This window comes from Aulonocara stuartgranti, assembly GCF_965226115.1.
Source record: "Aulonocara stuartgranti genome assembly, chromosome: 9".
In the NCBI taxonomy this organism is placed as follows: Eukaryota; Metazoa; Chordata; class Actinopteri; order Cichliformes; family Cichlidae; genus Aulonocara; species Aulonocara stuartgranti.
In genome coordinates, this window is record NC_138960.1 from 9,197,935 (window position 1) to 9,219,792 (window position 21,858).

Genomic DNA, 21,858 nt, shown 5'->3' on the forward strand with positions numbered 1-21,858 from the left:
GAACACAAAACCGAGATTGAGGTGTTGGCTTGGCCTCCAAATTCCCCAGATCTCAATCCAATCAAGCATGTGTGGGATGTAGTAGACAAACAAGCCTCATCCATGGAGGCCCCGCATCACAAATAACCAGACTTTAAGGATCTGTTGCTAACATCTTGGTGCAGATACCACAGCACACCTCCAGGGGTCTAGTGGAGTCCATGCCTCGGGGTCAGGGCTGTTATAGCAGCAAAAGGGGACCAAGATAATATTAGGCAGGTGTCCATAATGTTGTGCATGAAGTGTGTATTGTTGATTCGGATTATACATTCTAATTGCTTATTTGTCATTTCACTTCCAACTGTGCTCAAACAGTCATTCCAGAAATGAGTGCCACTCACCTTGAACAGGACAGCCCTGTCCCAAGGATGTCATATGGTCAATCAGACAAGAGAAACACTCATCAAACCGAGAAACAGATGTGCTTTCAGTTATTAGAACTATGAGCAGCGCTCCTCATGGTAAAGAGATCCATTCTGCCAACAAAAATAGATTAGTAAAAGCAGCACATCATCTAAGCTGATGACAGGTTTCTGGGATTTCCCAGAAGTACAACTCCTGCCAAACAAGTAATCTGAGTGTTGGTAACCCTCATGCCCCCACAAAGCTTGTTTTCTTTAAATCTTAGTTTGGTTTAGTGGGCCTTTGACATCATATTCACACTGGATGGGGACTTTTTATTTTGTACTTCAGTCTCTTCAATGTCAGTGTCCGCTGAACGGTGTCTGAGCTGCTTGAATGAAACAGATGGACAAAAAGTCACAGGAGGCGGCAGTTACAAACAGTCATCATGGCACTGCAGCAGAGAAGGAGCAAAAAACGAGATGGCGCTGATAAATACCCAGGAATACCGCAATGCTATTGAGCCTGGGAACGAACTGTGTGATTAGAGACAAAAATGGGTTTTTGCCCAGTCTGAAAGGGGCTGAACTCACTTTAGGATCTTTAAAGTAGTATCATAGTAATCTTAACAACTTTCTGCTGTCAAATCAAACTTTTGCTGCATTCTGCAGACTTATGAATGGAATATGAAGCAAAGATTGAAATCCCATGTCCTTTTGTCCTTTCACCCATCCTCTCCTGGACAGCAGGTCCCATCAAACAGTGTCATCCCGCTTCACAGCGATGACAGGTCACCATTTGGCCAATGGATGTTTAACCAATCCCAAGACACCAGCTGGCACTCAAGCACACTTCACATTTCCCTCCAAAGTGAGCCTCCTGTTTTCCATCCGTGCTCCCGGGAACAGAGGGGAGGGCAGCGGTGGTGGCAGCAATTGAGGGCAGGAGCACTGAGAGGAGGAGGGGTGAGCTAACAGGCAAACACTAAAGGTTACCATCCACCATTTCACATCAAATATCAAGGACACCAGTAATTACCGCGTACAGCTGAGAGGTTCCGACACAGGCTGGGGTATCTCTTCTATCTGACCTTGCGTCCACGTGAACTGAAATGCTGGAAGGGTGACTACACGGAGAAACAAAATAAAACTAGGAAATGACACTCACTAATTGCAATGCTCCCAAAGTGCAGTGTACGCTCATTACATGTCAGGATGTGTCCAGTTTTCCCATCTCTTTTCTCCCTGGATCTAATCCTATTGCCGCTGCGCAAACACAGCCTACAATCCTCACCTTTTTGTCAATGTCGGGAAGCATAACACAGCATCTCAATTGGTTTTAAATTTATTTTTAAGGGGTAGCTGTGTCAGGACACAGAGGAGCAAGAGCAGGGAAATAAATGGGAAATGAAGGTAAAAAAAAAAACTCCTATTAACATCCCTCTGTTACTGAGTGTTCTCTGTGTGTGTGTAGCTGCAGAATGAACCAAGGGTGTCAGCCTGTGAATTTTTGCTTGCTGGCTTTGTGGGTGGGCACAGGGCCTGGGGTGCATGTGCTGGCTGGGCTAATGCAGAGTCAACCGGGAGAATTTGATCCCTGGTTTGGAAGGCCAGGCGTATTGTTAAATTCCCGGATTAGGCGGCTGTAAAGGGAGGGAACACTAACTGTGGTGGTCAGCAGGCTCGGCTGGGATCAGCACGCTTATTGAGGCTGTTCTGAGTGGCCGTCACCACCCGATAGCCCGAGATGACACGATGCCCAGCCACGTCGCCCCCCTCACCACTAACCCACATATCACACCTACGTACAGAAAGTCCCAAATAACTGTGCTAAAATCTGCCGTGGCTGCTAATTAATTCTCACAATAGGTCAGCCAGCTGCTCGGTCATGTTGGACATGCTTTGACTGCACGTCTGGATTAGCTGACAGTTTGGAGCTGTGCGACAGGGAATAGTTCTTGTGTATTATCAGATGAAATTTAAAAGAAAAAAAAGAGCACGCTCTCCATGAATAAATCTTTCTGGAATATGTTTACAGCTAAAACAAGATGAGCTCACAATTTCGAATTCCAGAGGTTTCGAATGCACAGCTCTGAGCCAAGAATAGCCATGATGCAAAAGTGTGACTGCGCCACGCATGAGACATGTCTTACAATGAAAGCAAGAAGTGTGGAGTCTCCAGCCGACAATGATCAATTAGAAACTCGCTCAGGTACCGCACATGCTGTCATGGCTTATTTGGGTGTTGTTGCCACTGCTGTTGTTTATTGAGCCTCAGCCATTAGGGTTTCTTGGGGAAGAGGTGGTGTTGAGCGTGTTAGTGTGTGTGTGTGTGTGTGTGTGTGTGTGTGTGTGTGTGTGTGTGTGTGTGTGTGTGTGTGTGTGTGAACCCCCCCACATCCTCTTGTTTTTCTCCTTAGGGAAGGCAAGCATGTCTCCAGTCATTACAGGCGGTGCGTTTGAGGTGAGCAGGGTGCTGTGTGTCTACGCTCGGCTCTTCAGTCATTTGAAAGCCACCCCTCCCGTCTGCCCGCCCGCTCCCCTGCTCAGTCTGGGTCTGTGTGTCGCGGTTGGGAGGCACTAGCTCGTGTCATTGCTCTCTGGGGCATTGCCCCTGCCCTGTTTGCCTGTCTGTTTACCTTTCGCTTAGTCTGCCATCTAGTCTCGTCCGTCTTCTTGTGTCACCTTGCTGCCGTGGCGTGGCAGGCCTGGCGGTGTCTGTCCTTTTAGCCAGGCTTCAAAATGACACTGGTTGGGAGATCATTGCAGAGACGCTTTCACACATTCTTTAATATTAACGACATGTTGTGCGCCTGCACATGTCAACATGTTTGTGCAGAGAAATGGCTGAGCGGCTTTCACACATGAATTTCAGACACTGTTGGAAGCATAGTGTCCGCGGTCGCTCTTTGTCACACAGCAAGGCTTGGCCAATCACAACTCATCGCTTTTTTTTAACGTGCGGGGTGACTGACACGAAGCGGTACATTTTGTCCCAAACCGTAATCTTTTACTTAACACAACAAAGTAGTTTTTAATAACTAAACTTAAACATCCATCCGTTTTCTTCTGATTATCCAATTCAAGGTCACAGGGCTTGAGCCATAGGGCGAGAGACACGTACAGGTCACCAATTGTTGAATTGCCACCAATGGTGCACACTGTACACATTTGGAAGACGTGTTAAAGAACACCTCACAAAATCTTTTAACAGCTCACCTTGTTTCCAGAAAGAGCCGCATTGGTAGAGCTAAGTAAACACTGTAATTGCTGATCATTTTGCCCCATAGACGAGGAGAACTGTCTCACATCAACATGCAGGTGAGTCTTGTTTAATGGCCTGCATAGACACACATCCAGTGCTGGAGGCTTCATGATCCCCTCATTAGAAATGAGCACAAGCACAAACGAGCACCAGTAACGTAGCATTATACTGACATCACAATGTTGCGTGACAGCTAAACGCGGGTTAAAGTGTGGTGTTCTCAAACGCAACTCCATCAGGTAGTGTTGAGAAAATTTCATGTGTGAAAACAGTTCAACTAAGTGCTCACAGAGCACTGACCATTAAAACAGGTTTATTTAGTTTTTAAAGAACTGCATGTTGTGCTCAGCAGGAGGCTTGAATGCTCTCAATATTTTGGTTTTAGGCTACCAGGGTGTCTATTCTCAGACTGGGACTCATTTTTTTCATAGTGTTTTGAAAAAGTACCCTTTTTTGCACACAGATAATCAGAATTAATATTTTTAAACAATCTATCAGAAATCATACCAACAATCTAAAGAAACAGCTGACAAAGAAAGTCATTGACATCTGTCAGAATGGAAAGTTTAAGGCTCTGGGACTCCACTGAACCACAGTCATAGCCATTATCCACCATGACTCATCCAGATGGTCACAAAACAACCCAGAACAGGAAGAAACATTTATTTTAACTGATTCATTCATCTATATATAAATATATATATATAGTGAGTGTGTAAATAAACACTTTATTTATAACAGTTAGATAAGATTAACGCATGCTGTCGTGTCTCTGTGCTAAATATGAAGCTAAGATCTGTTAGTAATTCACTGGCTTGATTGCTGAAGCTGACGTGATGTGCAGTTAGTCAGGTTTGCTTTAACTGCTGAGTAACTGTTAGCTGTAGCGTCACATTTAGCACAGAGACATGACAGATCACATGAATACCACATGAACAGGGAAAGTCGGCGAAATCTGAGATGCGACTTATCGAGTTGTTGATCTCATAACGATGTGACACGTTTTCCAAGAAGACGAACTATTTAAGTCTAAAGACGAAGTGGTTGTATTATTAGCTGCATATATGCTCAAAGCAGAAGTAAAACTATGCATAGTGGTAGCTGTAGCAGGCTATCTGTTAATAGTGTCAGCAGTGGTTCTAAGTATCAGTGGTGATAACAGTAGCTGGATTAGAGCTAGCTCATTACCTGCCTTCTCTATCTCTAAGAGACTACTTGCAGATTCTGTCGGGAACAAGTCAGGCGTCAGTCTGCATCAGCATCTGTTTGACAAGCAATTGAGGCCATTAGTATGTACAGTTTGTACTCGGTGTATTTGTTTATGTCAGTCTTACTCCCTGGAGCCGGTGGTGGTGTGATGGTATAATTCACCACTCCGCCTGCTTCCCGGAAACCGCTGCTTGGAACAACAAGTTTCATTGGAAAGCAGTCATGAGATATGAATGAGTCACTCTCAGCTGGGCAAAGGTATCTGCTGAAGAGAGAGGAGGAGGGGAGGAGTGAGAGAGACAGAATCTTGATGATTATCATCTGATTGCTTCAGCAACCAGATGATGACAGTGAGCAGAGTTGTTTTTATGGCAACCTTAATGATTATTTATTAAATCTGCCTTTCGCTGTCGCACCAAGCCTATTACACAGAGTCGCTGCATAGTTTGTTTTCCTCTTTCGGACACACTAGCTACAGCCGAATGACAAATTAAAGGAAAAAACCTGAACGTGCCTGTGGAGTGGAGGCTTTTTAACACCGCTGCTTTCTGTGGTGGGATGAAGCAGTTTAGTCACCGGTCATGCTCTGTGGTGTGTCTTATCAATGTTCAAATGTCACCTCCATCAAAAAACTCCAAATGGGGAAATATAAGTAAAAGAATGTGCAATAAAATTGAAGTGACATGTGCAAGCAAGACACGTTGAAGCATCTCTGCTGGGTTGTAGTGGTCCAGCACTTCACTGAGACAGCTGATGTAGGTTTTTCCTTTAATTTGTCACCAGTATGTATGTTACCTCTAATTGGAACTGAAACCTACACTGTGTGGGTCACCATAGATCAAAGTGTTCACTCAAGCATTCACCTATTATGTAATCTTGGGAAAATGGCCTCAGAAAGGGGCTATCGTGGAAACGATTAGGCTAAAGAAAATTCACAATGGAGCCTGACAAAAGCCACGGCATAAAAGGTTATGAAGGGAAACAAGGGGTTTCAGGATAGGATTTCCTTTTGATAGGGAAAGAAAACAAGCAAAGTTAAGGGACAGAGAGAGGCTGACATAGGGGAGGAACTTGTAAAAGGAAATGCCGATGACACACAGATCAAATAAATGACATAACCGTTCAAAGTTCAGCAGCCTTCACTGGTAGGTGAGGTCATACTGGGTAGGATTTGTTAATTTGGCAACGACCAGCGGTTAGCAGCCGACTCCGTGTGTCCTAATGTACAGACAGGCGCTGAGTCGACAAAGCCTGTTTGGAGTCAACCTTTAAAAGTCACGACCTTAGTGAAAGGTGCAGCAGAGCTGATGTGTTTCCTATACAGCACGGACACCTAAAGTTCACACTCTGCATCAGCTGCTGCTGATCAGCTATCCTGACGAAAACGCAATTATGATAAAGCGCAGCTCACAATAAAGATTTTCCAAAGTTCATTGCTTACAGTGCCATAAACTTTGCTTGGATGAGTCTTACCCTGCACTTGGATTGATACAAGGAAGCAGGCTCTTAAAGGCTTACTCATACTGCAGTGCTCCTGCTGCTCCAAGTTTCACTTTAAATGGTTGTTTGTTACAACACAAACCAGGGGGGAGGAAAAGTCCCACTTTGTTTGACCCAGTGGATGAAAACAAAGCCATTTCTCCACGTTTTTGCTTGTTTTGTTTCCTTTTCACTTCTGCCTTTATCGTAAAGTTTCATCCGAAACTCATTTGTGACCCAGATCTGTGACAGATCACAGATCAGGTGAGCACGATAAGCAAGCAGTGGAGTCACATTGTTCACAGCTGTGTGAGGACAAAGACCCCCTCGGCAGAAGACTGTATCCTAGGTCAGTGACTTATATTGAGATGTGAACTCAGCATAGGGCGGGAGGTGACTGTAAACGCAGATTTGGTAAAAGATGAGAAGGAAAAAAGGGTACAAAGCTCGTTATACTTATTGGATTTTTGGAATCAACTCAAAATGACATATTAAATCCACAATACAGTGTGAAACAGCTGCAGGCTGTGTAGTTCCCCTTCTCTATGCCAAATGGCTTTACCAAATAAGGAAGTTCCTCCCAAGTAACATGACGCCAGGTGAGTTGTGGCTTGAGGATTAAAGATTGACACAGGGATTAGTTTTGTGCATGGGGATAAAAGGAAGTCTAAGAATAGAAAAAGAGCGGTGGAGGCTAAAGACTGTATCTGCACAGACAGCGAAAACAAAAGAAGTTGAGACATTTTTTTATTCCCAGCTTGGCGAAATTTGTAACAACAGACTGTTTTACAAACGCGGTGCACTGGAGCAGATGTTGGTCTGCTTCGCCATAAGCAAACCCATCTCTGGAAATATCATAAAAATAATCCGCTTTTCCGAAACAACCCATTAACCTTTGTAATGAAAAAAAAGCGGCGAGTGGCTATCGTTTATCCCAGTTTATACCGACAACCTGAATCGACCACGAGCCAAACCGTCCGAGATGTTGGTGGCTGTAATGTGCAGAAAATAAATGAGAACAGGCCTCGCAAAAGCGATGTTTAAGCAGATATTTAATTAAAGTAGCAAAACAACAGTCACTTCCACATGAGAGAGATTGTAGATTACAGATATCACGAAACTGTGAGTCACTGTGAGTGTTATTCATGCACGAGGAATTCGCTGGCCTGTTTTCTGCAACTGGGTGATAGTTGATCCTGTACAAGCTGGGAATACCACATTCAGCTCACTGTGCTCACGGTCATGTTGACCTGATAACCCCCCCCCCACACACACACACAGCTAAACACTCTTCTTTCTCCTATCTCACACCCTAAAGTGTACAGTGAGTGTACAGCCCAGCTTTCTAATCAGTGGGTTGGACCAGTGTTTATAAAGTGGCCAGCCCCCGAAAGAGCCAGAGAGTGCTGGTTCCCACAGAGGTTGGCAGAAAATAATAAAATGCTTAACATTCTTCCACCCCGTATAATGGTAGCAGCCTTTAGTGCAGTGTTGGCATCACTAGAGGGAAAAAAACAAGTTGCAGCCCCTGAATGCACCACCCCGTGTGAGACAATGACCATTGAACTGTCCCGCAGATTTTCCAGCACTTTTTAAGATCTACTGCTGAAATCGCTCCCCGTGTGACAGCGGCATTCAAACAAAGCGCTACTTGAAATCTTTGGCTGGCACAATATGTATTGGTAGAAGTGAATGAAGCTCAGCTTGTAGGGGGTATGTGTGGTCCTTTCACTGTTTGTTTTTTTCTATGTTCCAGAAATGTAGCTGGAGACTGTTTGTTTCATTTGAGCAGCGAGACTCCCGAGGGCTACGAGAGCATGTCTGTGAATCACAGAAACAGACTCACTGTTGCTACTCACTCGAGTGATAACCTTAAGGCTGTATGACACAGCCTCCACGGTCAGTGGTAATTTGCTGTTGTCAAAACACCCCCAGCATACGTAAGTTTATACGCTTCCAAACTCCTGCTACGTTACGGTCCTTTGTGATTTGACACGGACACTTTTTTGCTCTTTGCGAACGGATTTCAAGGCAGCACAGCAACCACGTGTTTAAAATCTCTCATTTATTGAGTCTTTTATTTCAATATTTTAATGATTTATGTTTAAAATAATATAACCTTAAGGTTTAAATGGTTTGGTTAATCCTCACATATTGCTTACTTGTGAGCTGGGTATATGCAACACATAAAGACTAAGAATCTGCATGCTGAAGCGAGGCAACGCAATGGTAATTATTTCTAAAAATCTTGCTTCTTGGCATGGTAACACTTTAATTATGAAGTCTCCAAATTAACTTTAATTACAATCGTTAAAGGGACCAAAAAAAGTAAGTGAGACTGGATGAAAACAATAGTTTTTTCCCCATTTTGTAATTTTGTCACGCATGTCTATTCAGAGCTCTTATAATGTCTCTTATAATGTCTTGCTGTAAGATATTTATCACATTCACTGTGCAATTTTCACCATCTTACGTTTATGTGACTACATTTGTGGGTAACATTTGCTAACTAGCACTAAACACAGTCCAGAACTGACCCCACTTTTTCAGTTTTGTTGGTATTTAGTTATAAATGATTGGTCGTGCTGACTTTTGTGGCGCTGAAATAAATGTGATTGGAAAGTTGTCACAGTTTATCCCCACAGTGTCATGAATTTGGACCCAATTTCACGACATGTCTATCCAAGAATACTAATAAGGCCAGATTTACTAACACAATGCACGTCGCACTGTTTGGAAAACAGTTCAAATTTTGTGAATCACCCATAAAACTAAGAAAACCTAAGCAGATCTACAAAAGTAGCGATGCAATACAATGTCTGTGAGGTTCATCTTCTAGGAATTATGGCGCTCATTTACGTAAATGTGAATCTTTCACTGAGTGGAAACATTTTACTGAAAACTTTACCTAGAAAAGTTCAATGAATCTCCACAGACTGCAGGATATATTCTCCGGGGACCACGAGTAACCACAGAATGAGTGACATGGCCATACATGTTTGATTCTTGATGTTGTTTTTGTTTCTTTGGGGTTTTTTAATCCAAATGAACAAATATCAACAATAATTCAATTTTTTTTCAAATCTGAAAATAACTGGTTCCAGTATTTAGTTGGATGCGCCTGGTAGAATCAGGCAGCAGTGCTGCATAATATCTTGTTGTTCTCCCCTGAGAAATCTCACCCACTGACATAACAATGAATGAGCTGAAAAAAGAAAAACCTCATCAGCATCATTTCATTTTTCTGTTGAGTAAGAAATCTGGCAATAAAATTAAATAGAAGGTATAAATGGACAATAATGGCACCTTTCCTAAGGCCAAGACATTCTGAGGAACTGTTTTTGTCTTTAATTATGGCAGAGCTGTTGATTGCAAATTAGCCGCAGAGCTGAGCTCAGCATACTTAAATTGATGTACTTTAAAGGTCAGTGATGATAAATATGGAATTAAAATGCTCTATTGCGTGTGTATAAAGACACAAACTAAAAATAAAAATCTCAAACGCTCGGGATGACCAACCCAGGCCTGCTTACCAAAAACAAAGAAAGATCTATTTTGCCCTCTGAGTGCAGCTTTGATCGGGGACGACCCTCCATCGTACTGGAGGTGAACGATATTGATTTCCACCCCAGTATATCAGCAAACTGATATATCAGCCTGTTCTGAATGCGAGCACACAAAGCAATTCACGACCCTCTATCGCCAAACATCACATGAGCATTGTGACTGATTGCTGTGTCTCATGTCCGCTCAGCTAAAACACACACATCCACGCACTCATGGGGCCCACTCTTCATCCTCAAGGTCAAGAGCTGCTGGGGGGCCAGGGGCTCCTCACTGACGACCTGATGGGGTTGACACCGCATGACCCATTGTGCGCACGTGTTGATCTGTCCCAAGCGTTGCCTGACAGCTGCACGTAAGGCAGGCGTCGCCCTAAACCATCAATGCATTTCAATGAGAGGATCTCAACATGTCTGTGTGTGTGTGTGTGTGTGTGTGTGTGTGTGTGTGTGTGTGTGTGTGTGTGTGTGTGTGTGGCAGGAGGGGGCAGGTAATGTAGCAAGCAGGGGACTGCAACAACACTAAACACATTTGCAGGCTGGACGAGCCTCAGCCACGTGGAGTGTGTAATCCAAAACCAGGCCAATGATTATCTCCCCCTCCCCACACGAGCACTGACTCAATTCTGATTTATGATTCGAATGAATATCGATTTTCCAGGAGCTCCCCCCCCCCCCCCCCCCGATTCCTTCTCTCTTTCCTTCCATTTCTCCTTTTAGCAAAAGAGTGAATGATGTATGTACATTGATTTCCAATCAGTTATTTTTATTCTCATTTTATTTAAGCTTGGACAAATTTTCAGTGGCCCCAGAGGAGAGCAATGCATCTCTATCAATAGCTCTGTGCCTCATTACTAACTGGCCTTCTGATTGTAAGCAGGCAAATAATGAGTTTATTTCTCGAGTCAGCCACGTCTGCTCCAAGATGCCGCGGACACAAATTTGTTACCCAACAGCGTTTGACACTGACACTTAAAGTAAATTATAACATCAGCTCATTTATCTTGTTTATCTGTTGTATATAAATGTCTAGTGTGTTTGCATGTGGAGCTAAAGAAAAGGCTACTATTGGTAGTTCATTTTCTAAAATTCATTATTCTGCAGGTAGTTTAACTGTAATTGTGTCATTGGTGCTGTGGCTTTAACTTTACACACAAGAGGTGTGTTTGTGTATTTAATTGCTCATAAATTTAACTTCTCATTTGGTCATTTGCCCAATCACATTCCATTCAGTTTGATTTATATAGCACCAAATCACAACTGCAGTCACCTCAAGGCGCTTTATATATTGTAAGGTAAAAACTCTACAATAAAACCGGACCAATCAAATGTCCCGCTTTAGGCAAGCACTTGGCGACAGCGGGAAGGAAAAATTCCCTTTTAACAGGAAGAAACATCCAGACGTGACAAGCTGGGATCGAAGGGAAGGAGACAGGACAAAGGACACACTGTGGAAGACAGACAGAGATTAATAATAACTAATGATTAAATATAGAGTGGTGTATAAACACATGTGAATGAAAAAAGGTGCGTGAAGAAGAAACACTTCACATCATGGGAAGCCCTTAGTTTGCAGCCTAGGCCTATTGCGGTGTAACTATGGGAGGATTCAGGGTCTAAACCCTTTCAGCCCAACTGTAAGCTTTTTTACAGTAGAGAGGGTGTCTGGTTCCTGGATCCAAAGTGGGAGCGGGCCTGAAAGCTCCCAATCTACTTTATATATAATTCACACATAAAGTGATTTTCTCATTTCATACTTTTTTGTAGCTGGTTGGACATTCCAGGTGTTCATTGCAAAGGCAACACACGAATGGATTCACCATCATCAGCTCCCATTGGTAAATGCTTCAATTACTCGTCTCGAAGCTTTCTCGTGATTGGCCCACTTTGTGCCAAAAATGACTGCTTCACCTGTCAAAGACACAAGTCATGTCCCTTAAAAAAATAAATCTATCACTCTTTAAAATTGTACATTGTGTCACATTAAACTGGAACAAAACGTAATATCATTGCTGCATTGATTGCAGCTTAAAAAAGGCAGTGAAGAACTGCCTCGTATTCTTTGTCATTTCCAGCAGGGAGCAACTCCTTGGTTTCATAGTCGTGTGGTTGTGCAGAAATCTGAGGGAAAACAACCGTTTGGCTCACTTGCTCTGAGTTTATGAAACACAACCAACATGTTCAACTCGAGGCTTCAGGCTGGGACTTCTCTAAGCAGTGGCCGATGTCATGGTGGCCACATCTGACTTTTGTATACAGTCTGTGGCTGCAACTAATAAAAATGTTCATGTTTGGCTGTTCTTGATATCATACCCAATTTATCGGTTAATCCTCAGTCTATAAATAGTTAAATGTCCATCACAAGGCAAAAGTGACATCATTAGATGTTTTGTAAGAACTAAGCATCAAACTTTTTAGACGTAATCTATGTTAATCAGATACTCACGTCCAGTCATAACTTACAGGAAGCTGATAAAAAAAACTGGAGATCAGCCTAATCTCTCTTCCCAAACCCACTTTTAAAACACATCAGTAGGTCTCCACTGCACCCAGGATATTCAGAAAACCCCATAGAACAACTCACTGATTGGGTTGACAATGATTCATTGAAATGGGTCATCCTGTAATTGCTCTTTCCTGTGGCTACTGGCTGGGCTGGGATTACATAACGATGATAAAGCTCCGGACCTGGCCTTCTGAGATAAAAGCTGCCATGCAGGACCCCGTGCATTCTCTAAATGCTTCATCTAAGAGGTCTTCTGAAGGAAGTGATTACTGCGGAGCTGCCCACTATTGCTCCGACGGGACCCGGCGGTGTACTCTGTTATTCATCAAACGGTGTAAGCTCTGGCAACTTCGGAAATGCGTGAATAATGAAGCCGGGCATATTATTGTACGATGATAAGCCGCACATTCTGTTACATTTCACTCGGTGACAAAAGAAGTTTTAAAAGCTCTTATAGAATGGACATGTCTGCTGAGTCCTGGAGGGGCCACAATGAATAGCCCCATTAGTAACATCAAAGCAGAGTGGAATTCTTTTGCAGGGCTACTGAGGCCAGCTCCAGGCTTCACAAGACATCCCATTGCCATATGACCAAATCAGATGCTCTGGGTGACCAACGTGACCTCACAGCTGAGAGCAGCACAAAGGGCGCTCAGTTGTCTATTCGGGCCAGCGACAGAAAAATAGTGCCACTTAGAACACAATGCAAGTCCTGTGTTGTGGTGTTGTTTATCTCATGAGGACCAGCTGTGCCAGGCTGTGCAGCAACTCAGTGCTGTGAACTTATGCAATAGCTGCAGGAAGGAGATGCCTCTGTGGCACGCGAGTAATTCTCCAAAGAGGAAATGATAAGAATAAAGCTGGGTGACGTAGAGTAATGGCCAGATATGTGATGGAATGCTACTGGAATGAAACGTCATCCGCGAGATGACAGGAAGGAATTTTGTGTTGGTGTAAACTGTCACGTTTCTCCTTTGATAAACACAACTATGCGTACTGTTAGAGTCTGCCTACACTAAAGTATAGGTATGTGAAAAGAAACATCCAGGCTATGAAAAATGTTAGTCTTGTCTGATAGTGTTGACTGTCATGCCCTTTTTAATTTTTTTTATAGCCTATAGCACATTTAAACAACAGAAGCTGACCCAAAGACAGGCACATTTAAATTTTAAGTCTCAAGTAAAAGAAAAAAAAAGTTTACAAAGACACAAAAAGTTTGCTTTCATCTTAACTAATTACTGTGGAAGTAAAAATCGTGGTGACTTAGAGTCATTAAGATGCATTCAGAATTCATCGTATAAATCATGACGCACTCCTCTCCCCTACAAAAGCTGCCTTTATAAGGTGAAAGTATCGGTATCGGCAATACTTGGGGCATATCAAAATGTGCAGTATGGCACAGCACTAGTACTTCTCACTTCTCATATTAAAACAAAAGATGAAGACAAGTAGTGGAACTATTCTAAAAGTGTGTTTTCCTCACTTCCTGTCTACACAAACACGGGCACAGCAGTGCAAAGCTAGGCTCAAAGATTTGGTTAAATTCCCGCCTAAACATGGTCTAGAATGATCTTGGGAATAATTGAGTGTTAATTTATACAGGATTTTCTCCATGTATCATAATAATTAAATTGGGGTAAAACAAACTCTTTAACTTTGGGGAACTACTGTTGAATATTAATTCTGCGTTGTGCTCTTTTAAGTGCAAATTAGGGTTTAAAAAGATACTTTAAAAAAAACCCCAGTAAGGGCTACACTTGTCAAACCTCAACCACAGAGTGCAACTTTGATCTTCCTTCAGTAAATCAGCGATAAAGCAGAAGTCTACATGAATGTAGTCATAGAGGAGAACTGAGGACTAATGTTTCCTCTAATGACAGCGTGTGTCGTGATAACATAATATCCTGCCATCCATTAGTCACCGTGTCCCAAGACACGTCTTCACCGAGTGGAACTTTCAATGGCTCTTGTCAACACAAGCACTTCGCCACAGTTACGGCCTTGAAGACAACCCCCTTCAAACAACACTGTTGCAACTGCTACTTGTGACAAAAGTTGCACACATGTACACAAGAGGTTTCGGCTCACATGCGCTGTCTGTGGCGAAACACCGTCGACAGAAAAAAAGACTACGGCGAAAAGAGCCCGTCGCTGGTTATATATATATGTGGCTATAAATACCAGCCAATCAGAGACGAGCCACTGAGAGTTAAACGAACCACTTAAAAGCGGAGATGAGTTAGCGGACCGACGCGATTGGTCGGCTGTGATATCATTCGCGGGCCCTTGCTCTTCTCGTCGCTGATTGGTGGAAAGGGAGGCGGGCGTAACTGATGACGACGAGGGGGCGGCAGAGGAGAAGAGGGAAGGAGGGGAGGGGGCATCGAGGTTTGAAGAGGGAAGTTTGCAGAGCGCAGTTGTTCCCCATCCAGTGTGGTGCAGTGTTTGCAAATACCTTGAACGAGAGCGAGAGAAGAAGGAAAGGGGGGGATTGACTGGCTGACTGACGCGCGGAGTCTTCTTCTGGTGCTGCTGCTGAGTACAAGTCGTTTGCATCGCGGAGGGATCGCTGCTGTGTCTTTCACTGGGTTTTCTACCTGAGAAAAATATATTTAAGTGCAGCTAAAACAAATTTAAATAATAAAAAATCACAAGCTCGGGGAAAAATGGATGTTCTACCCATGTGCAGCATCTTTCAAGAACTTCAAATAGTTCACGACACGGGCTATTTCTCAGCCTTACCGTCACTGGAGGAGTACTGGCAGCAGGTGAATATAAGTTAATGTATCCGCTAGCAGCTCTTTTTTTCCACTACTAAGTCTCAATTTGAGCCTGTAAGGCAAAGCGGAACTGAGCAGATTTCATGCTCTTCTTGCTGTAACACATGACACGGCGGACAACTTCAAATGTATTTATATGTACTATGTCCGTGTATGTACGCTGATAACGGTTGTACAAAAACAGGCTCCCGCTGCTTAGACGGATCCCGTTTCATTTTCTGTTTGGTTCTGAAGTTTGTGGCCGGCTGAAGTGGATCAGTGTGTCAGTCTGACAGCTGGAGTCCGAGATGAATGGGGAGAGAGTAACTCGAGCAGAATCGGCGTGCTGCTGCTTCACTGCCACTGCTCTGTTTGGAGCACGGCTTCTGCTTGTTTTTCGGCCGATGCTTTCAGGGCACTGGGGTGCTTCTGTCAACTGCTGACACATGCTGGCGAATGACAGCGGTTGTGGGAAGGAAGTGCAGTTTGAAATCAGCATGAGAGTAGAGGATGTCGTTGTCGGTGCTTTTCAAATCACAAAGTTATAAGTCTGTTGTGGGATCTGCGTTATACGTCTCTGTGCTTCAGAGCATTTGCTTTCCTTTACGAAGCAGATGTTTGTATCATTCTTGGGATTTGAATGGGCTCCACGGCATAACGATATCAAAATGTCAAGCCTCGGCCAATTACTCCTCCTCCTCGCATGAGTAGACACCAGCACAGCTGGAAAAATGTAGTGTAAAAGCTGCAGAGGCCTAGAGGAGAATATTTATAAAAGCTGCTGTCTCAGAACTCTTCTTCTAATGACCCCCCTCCTCCTTTTTTGCTTTTTAACTTTAAGGGCCCTGTAGAAGTTAGTAAATTTAGAGTCAGTGAATCTTTTCACAGCTGGGGCTTGGAGGGGCTGACAGTGAGGGGAAGGACTGATTGCATGACAGCGGTCCTGCATGAGGACAAGCAGCTGAAATGTTGGAGGGGGAAGTTGAGCGGCTTCCTTAAAAGGACTCTATATTTGTTGAGTGAGTCATTGTGGAGTGCTGAAATGACACTGCACGTTTGGCTGCAGGAGAGCTCAGAGCTGAGGCTGCTCAATGAACTCCATGTGGTCGCGTCGTGTTATGATGCCCAATCAGCGGTGGAGGGGGCTGAGCTGAGCAAAGGAGACACATGATTAGTGACGCCGGCATCAGGAAATGCAAATAATGGCGGTTTCTAGAAGCATGTGTCTTTATTTTTTCCCCAAATTGGCCATCAAAAGTTTAAAGTTTTGAAAATCGGGGCTTAGCTTTTAAGACGTATATCAGCGTGCGTCATGTGATACAAAGAAGCAGCAAATATTGGTTGTTTTTTCTTTAATTTTCCTTCCATTGCTTAATCAGTGCAGCCTCATTACTGCACATGCAGAAATAGCAGAAATTTGCTGGTTTCCCGCTGTAAGCGTTTAGCAAATATTCCACCAGCCAAAAGCATACTGGGGATGTGCGCATGCATGATTTAAAAGGATTTCCCCTCTCGCAGAAGCATTTTGCTGCTATGAGTGAATGTGCTGTGACTCATCTGTTCTTACTGTGTCTTTTTCTTTTGCATTCATCCAGACATGCTTGGAGCTGGAGCGCTACCTGCAGAGCGAGCCTTACGTCTCCACATCCGACCTCAAGTTCGACAGCCAAGAGGACCTCTGGAGCAAGCTGATCTTGGCCTGCGGGGATAAGGCCAAGGCCGAGTCTGACCCAAAGGCCCACGAGGAGGACAATCAGGACAGCCAAATCTTGGAAACCAACAGTGTGAATTCAGACGCCAGCAGCGAGGCTTCAGACAGTTCTGAGGAGCTCTCGCCCACTCACAGCTTTACCTCCAACCCTCTGGGCTCTGTCTTGGTTGGCTCTGGACCTTTTAGCCCCTCTGTCATTAGCACACCTCCATCCTCTCCCGAGGCCAACTCGGAGGCCAGCGGCGCGATGAGCAGCTGGGTGAGCACGCACGCCGAGTTGCACTTGCCGGTCAAAATCAGGAGCGGCGGCGTGGCAAAGAGCTCGGAAAAGACGGGACTTGCCTGCGGAGACGCATCTCCGGACGGCAGGAGGCGTGTGCACAGGTGCCATTTCAATGGGTGTCGCAAGGTTTACACAAAGAGCTCCCACCTAAAAGCACACCAGCGCACACACACAGGTGAGTCCCGGCTCTATCTGCCCCAGAGTAAAAACAGAAAAGGGGGATACAAGGAAAGACAGTACTTTCTTTAAAAAAATAAAATCTCAGATTTTATTGAGTCGATGCCAGGAGTGCTGTTAATTCAGTCTTCCACCTTAATGGCATCGTCTGCCCATTGTGTCATGTAATTAAAGGTCCACAGTGCATGATGTCCTCAGCTGGAGCGCTGAGTATTAGCTCTGCATGGCTGGATAGCTAAACTGTGACCTAATCTATCTGGAATGTGACTGACTGAGCCAGAGAGAGAGCGAGGAGAGGGGGGGGGGGTTTACAAGGGGGAGGGGTTGTACGTAGGAGATAAAAGGACTTCAAAACAGATTGGGTTTCACCATGGGAAAGGGGAGACTGGCTGAGGAGCCGGGGGGACTGAACTGGGAGGTGCTTTGACTGGTCATTCCAATGTCCCTTGTGTTTGATCAGCAGTGTGAAATTGCACTTGCGGCTTCTTCTTTTTTTCCCCTCCCTCTGTTTTGCATTTTAAATATCCCACACATTCAGCCACACTGCAGCACTGTTGACATTCTTGGCATGTTTCGAGCTGCATGCACGCAGAGCCTGTGAGCCAACAGGTTCAGTGGTATCCCAGGTTTCAGACAGCTTTGTCAGTCCGTCTTCCTGATTGATTTGAATGAACGAAACAAGCATGTCATCACACCAGGGGGAAATGTTAGCGCGGGTTTTAACCAGTCTTCTTGTTTGCTCCCGCAGGTGAGAAACCATACAGGTGTTCGTGGGAGGGCTGCGAGTGGCGTTTTGCACGAAGCGACGAGCTGACCAGACACTTCAGGAAGCACACCGGGGCAAAGCCATTTAAATGCAGTCACTGTGACAGGTAAGCTGGGCTGTTTATCTCTGAGCATCGTCACCGGGCTTCTGATAAGACTGCTTTTGTTCTCATGGGATCTGATTTTTAATTTATTATTTTCACTTCCCATGCATCATCCTAGCAGTGATGCTTGTCTTTAGACTGAAAGCACATTCATGTAGCCCAAAAAACTAGTACTCGACTAATGAATAGATCGCTCTGATATATCGGGTAATGCTAACTCAGTATACACATGTTGATATTTTTGGCCAGTTTGTCTAGTAAAAATGTGACATAGCATATTTCAGGCCCAACAGAAGCTTATGAGTCAGATGTCAAGATTGCTTGTCTGCGTTGATGTTTGGACTCTAATTTTTAGAGTCTTTGACACAAAAATCAGGAAAAGCCAGGCTGCAGGAAAAATGAAGCAACTGGCTTCTTCATATTACGAATTTCTCAGTTTAGGTCTGCAGATTGCAACGACTATCTTCATGCCCTACAGCGTGCCTCATCCAGCATCTTACTGACTTTCTCTCTCGCCTCCCCCCAATCTATCCACAGATGTTTCTCCAGGTCTGACCATCTGGCTCTTCACATGAAGAGGCACATCTAGAGCGGGGTGAGCGCCGAGCGACGCCACAAAGTGGGGGGAAAAAAAAGTTTTGAAAAGGGGAGAGGAAGGAAAAAAAAATGTAAACAAACGCCGCCTCCCGACCAGTCTCTTGGTTGAACTGTCCCAGAGCAGGGTGGCGGGAGAGTGTTCCAGCCAAAGCATGCCGTTTTGCACCATACTGAAACCCAGTGCCTCCGGGACCTCTCTTCGGAGAAAGGCGCTCTGAAGGTCGTCTGTTGCAACAAGAGGACAAAATCATGGATGGGCAAGTTTTTTTTTTTGTCGGTTTTTTTCTTTTTGTTTTTTTTTGGATTGAGAAGGACTTAAAACACACACAGACACACACAAAAAGACAAAACTAAACAAAAAAAACAGAAGAAATAAAAAGAAAAGACAATTAAAGAGTGAATGATTTGTACGTATGGTGCATGATGTTTTGGGGACATCTCCCAGACAGCAGATACACTGGTACTTTACTAAACTGTCTGAGGCAAGCATGTGTGCACTGTGAATGTCTGTGATTGGCTACCGGACCCCCCTCCTCCCCATCTGGAAGAGAGAGGAGAGGAAGAGGAGAATTTTGGGGGGTAGAAGAGATGGGATTGGCGGATGGGCTGGTACCGATGTTGCTGTGGACTGAGCATTCTGGGAGAAGCATTCCGCTTGTGTTTCCCTGGTGGCGGTGTGAGGATGAGGCAGGGAGGAAGCTCCTGCCTGCCTGCCTGCCTTGTGTGGTAACCAGACTTGGGTGAGGGAGGGGGGGCCCCCCTGCTTCTCTGAAGCTAGCGAGGCCTTGGGTTTGACCAGAGCCAGTGACAAAGAGAGAGAGAGAGGTGCTGACATGTCACCTTCTGGTCTGTGTAACCTAGGGACCAAAACACCCCCCTACACCCCTCCCCTCTCTTGGTCACTGTATGACAGGAGCTTTTTTTGGTGTTTTTGGTGCAGCTACTAAATGTGCAATGTGTTATGTAGCCTGGTTTATTATTTTTTTACAAGCTACAAAGCTCATTTGTAGTCCAATTGTATAAGCTGTGTGCTTAGAGGTATAACACAACTATACTATAACTTCAGTATCATAGACAGGTGTTGCATGGTTCTAGGGTTTCTTCATTTCCTGTTTCCACTGTAATCAGGACTCCAGATAGTTTCAATAAAAGTGCAGCTAAACGGCAAACAGTTAAATGTTACAATATTGTACATAAAGCCTTGACGATTTCCTCTTTTTTTTTTTCTTTTTAATATATATTTTAACACTTAAATCCATTGCCTTCATTCTGGTTTGTCAGATCACCCCTGCTTGCTAACATTCTCATTCATTCTTTGCCTTGAGGAGTCATTTTGGATTTTTTTGTACTTTCTTTCCAATAATGCACTGTTGACCTTTTAATGGTGCCTTATGCAAGTGACTCGGCCCTCTGGGGTAGCCGTGGTTTTGCTCCCTTTGGGGTGTCACATTTGTTGTCTGGGTGATTTGCGAAAAGCTTAATCAAGGCTCAATTACAAATGAAATTGCACCTACTTTGTGTTTAAACTAGTTTTTTCTGGCAGTTAATTTGTTGTTTAAATGTAAATGTTCACAAAAGTACCTTTTCTGAGTCAACTGCCTTTTTTTTTTTCCCCGTCTCTTTTTGAGTCGGAGCACCAGTTTAGTCGATGTAAATGCCATTAATTTAAGTTTGAACTTGTACATAGGACAAATGCTGTATGTTTAGAGCACTTAAATTCATTTATTAAAGATGTTAACTACTGTGTAGTATGTACTGAAGTCCATCACACACAGTGCTGCTCCTCTCATTCACCGGTGTCCTTCCCCACCCCACCCCGGTTTGACCACCCCCCTTTCCTTGTCCCTGCATCCCTTCGAGTGGGACTGAAGGGGGGAAAAAAGCTAAAGATTTATTGTAATTAACAGGCTGCAGTCGGACAGGCCTCGCCTTGTACCGCCTCACAGTAATGAATTGCTAAAGGCTTTGTTGGCATGGAATCTGTCACAGACTGCTGACTGTGTAGGTTGGTTATTGACCTGTCTGGAGAGCTTTGTTTTAGCCAAGCTGCAACAGTATTATGAAAACCACAGGAGTGAGCCGGGTGGGGTGAATGGAGGCTCTCAGGATCTGGGAAATTTGGCCACAAAAAAAGCTCATCAAAGTTTCTGTTTGGAGGTGGAGCGAGAAGGACCCTCAACGACAAAGTAGAGCCCAACCCCCCGACTCCCAAACCGCTCGGGCTTCTACCGATTACTGCTTTAGGATAAATCTTTGTGCGGCACTGTCTCTAGGTCAGCGACCCGGCTGCAGGAATCCAATGTCGCAGCAAGTTGCAGAGCGGCATGCTCCGACATATGGATTTCAGATGAGCGGGCACTGGAGACGGGGATGAGTACAAACTTGAAAGTGCTTGCTGCGATAGATTTTGGGAGCGCTGGCAAGGCCCTTGGCAGGCAAAGAGCAGGAACATCCATTCTGCGAAAACAGCAGCCGATACTGTTCCAAGTGATAATTGAGCCTTGATTCAGCCTCATGCTTTTTTTCTTTCCTTGTCTTTGCTCGCATTTCTTTTTTTTTTCACATCTCCATCATCACTTTCATCTCCACTACCCAAACTACTCTGTCTCACACACACACACAGAGCTCTTTGTTCTCTAAAATCTTTGTATTAAAAAAAAGGAAAAAAAAACTTTTGTAAAATTGTTATGTTTATGCTTTATGAAATTTTTATTTGAAATTGTTTTGCAAAATTGTTATATTTCTGTATGAATGTATTTTTTATTGGAATAAGAAATTCTTATCTGACCTTGGCTCGCCTCCTTTGTCTCATTTGTTGATTCTCCTCCTGAGTTATGCTTTATTACTGTGAACCCCCCCCCCCCCCCCCCTTTTTTTTTTTTTTTCCATTTTCTTTTTGGGTTTTTTGTAAAATTTTTCCTTTTTTTTTTTTTTTTTTTTTTTTTGGCTGGAGGAATATATTTTTAACTTGCCCTGCAGCTGCAAAGATCACATTAGATCAGAGCTGTGGTTGAAACACTGCATACTTTGTTTCTGAACAACCTCGCCTCTTCCTGACTC

At 44.0% G+C, this 21,858-nt stretch overlaps 1 protein-coding gene across 1 annotated transcript; it reads left to right on the forward strand.

The window, feature by feature from the left end:
* Nucleotides 1-14,774: 14,774 nt before the first annotated feature.
* On the forward strand, nt 14,775-21,590 carry klf6a (Kruppel like factor 6a). The gene is made up of 4 exons (XM_082545857.1): nt 14,775-15,170; nt 16,757-17,330; nt 18,081-18,204; nt 18,739-21,590. The coding sequence occupies exons 1-4, from the start codon at nt 15,069-15,071 to the stop codon at nt 18,788-18,790; spliced, it is 852 nt and encodes a 283-aa protein (XP_082401983.1). The 5' UTR covers nt 14,775-15,068; the 3' UTR covers nt 18,791-21,590.
* The last annotated feature ends 268 nt before the right edge of the window (nt 21,591-21,858 follow it).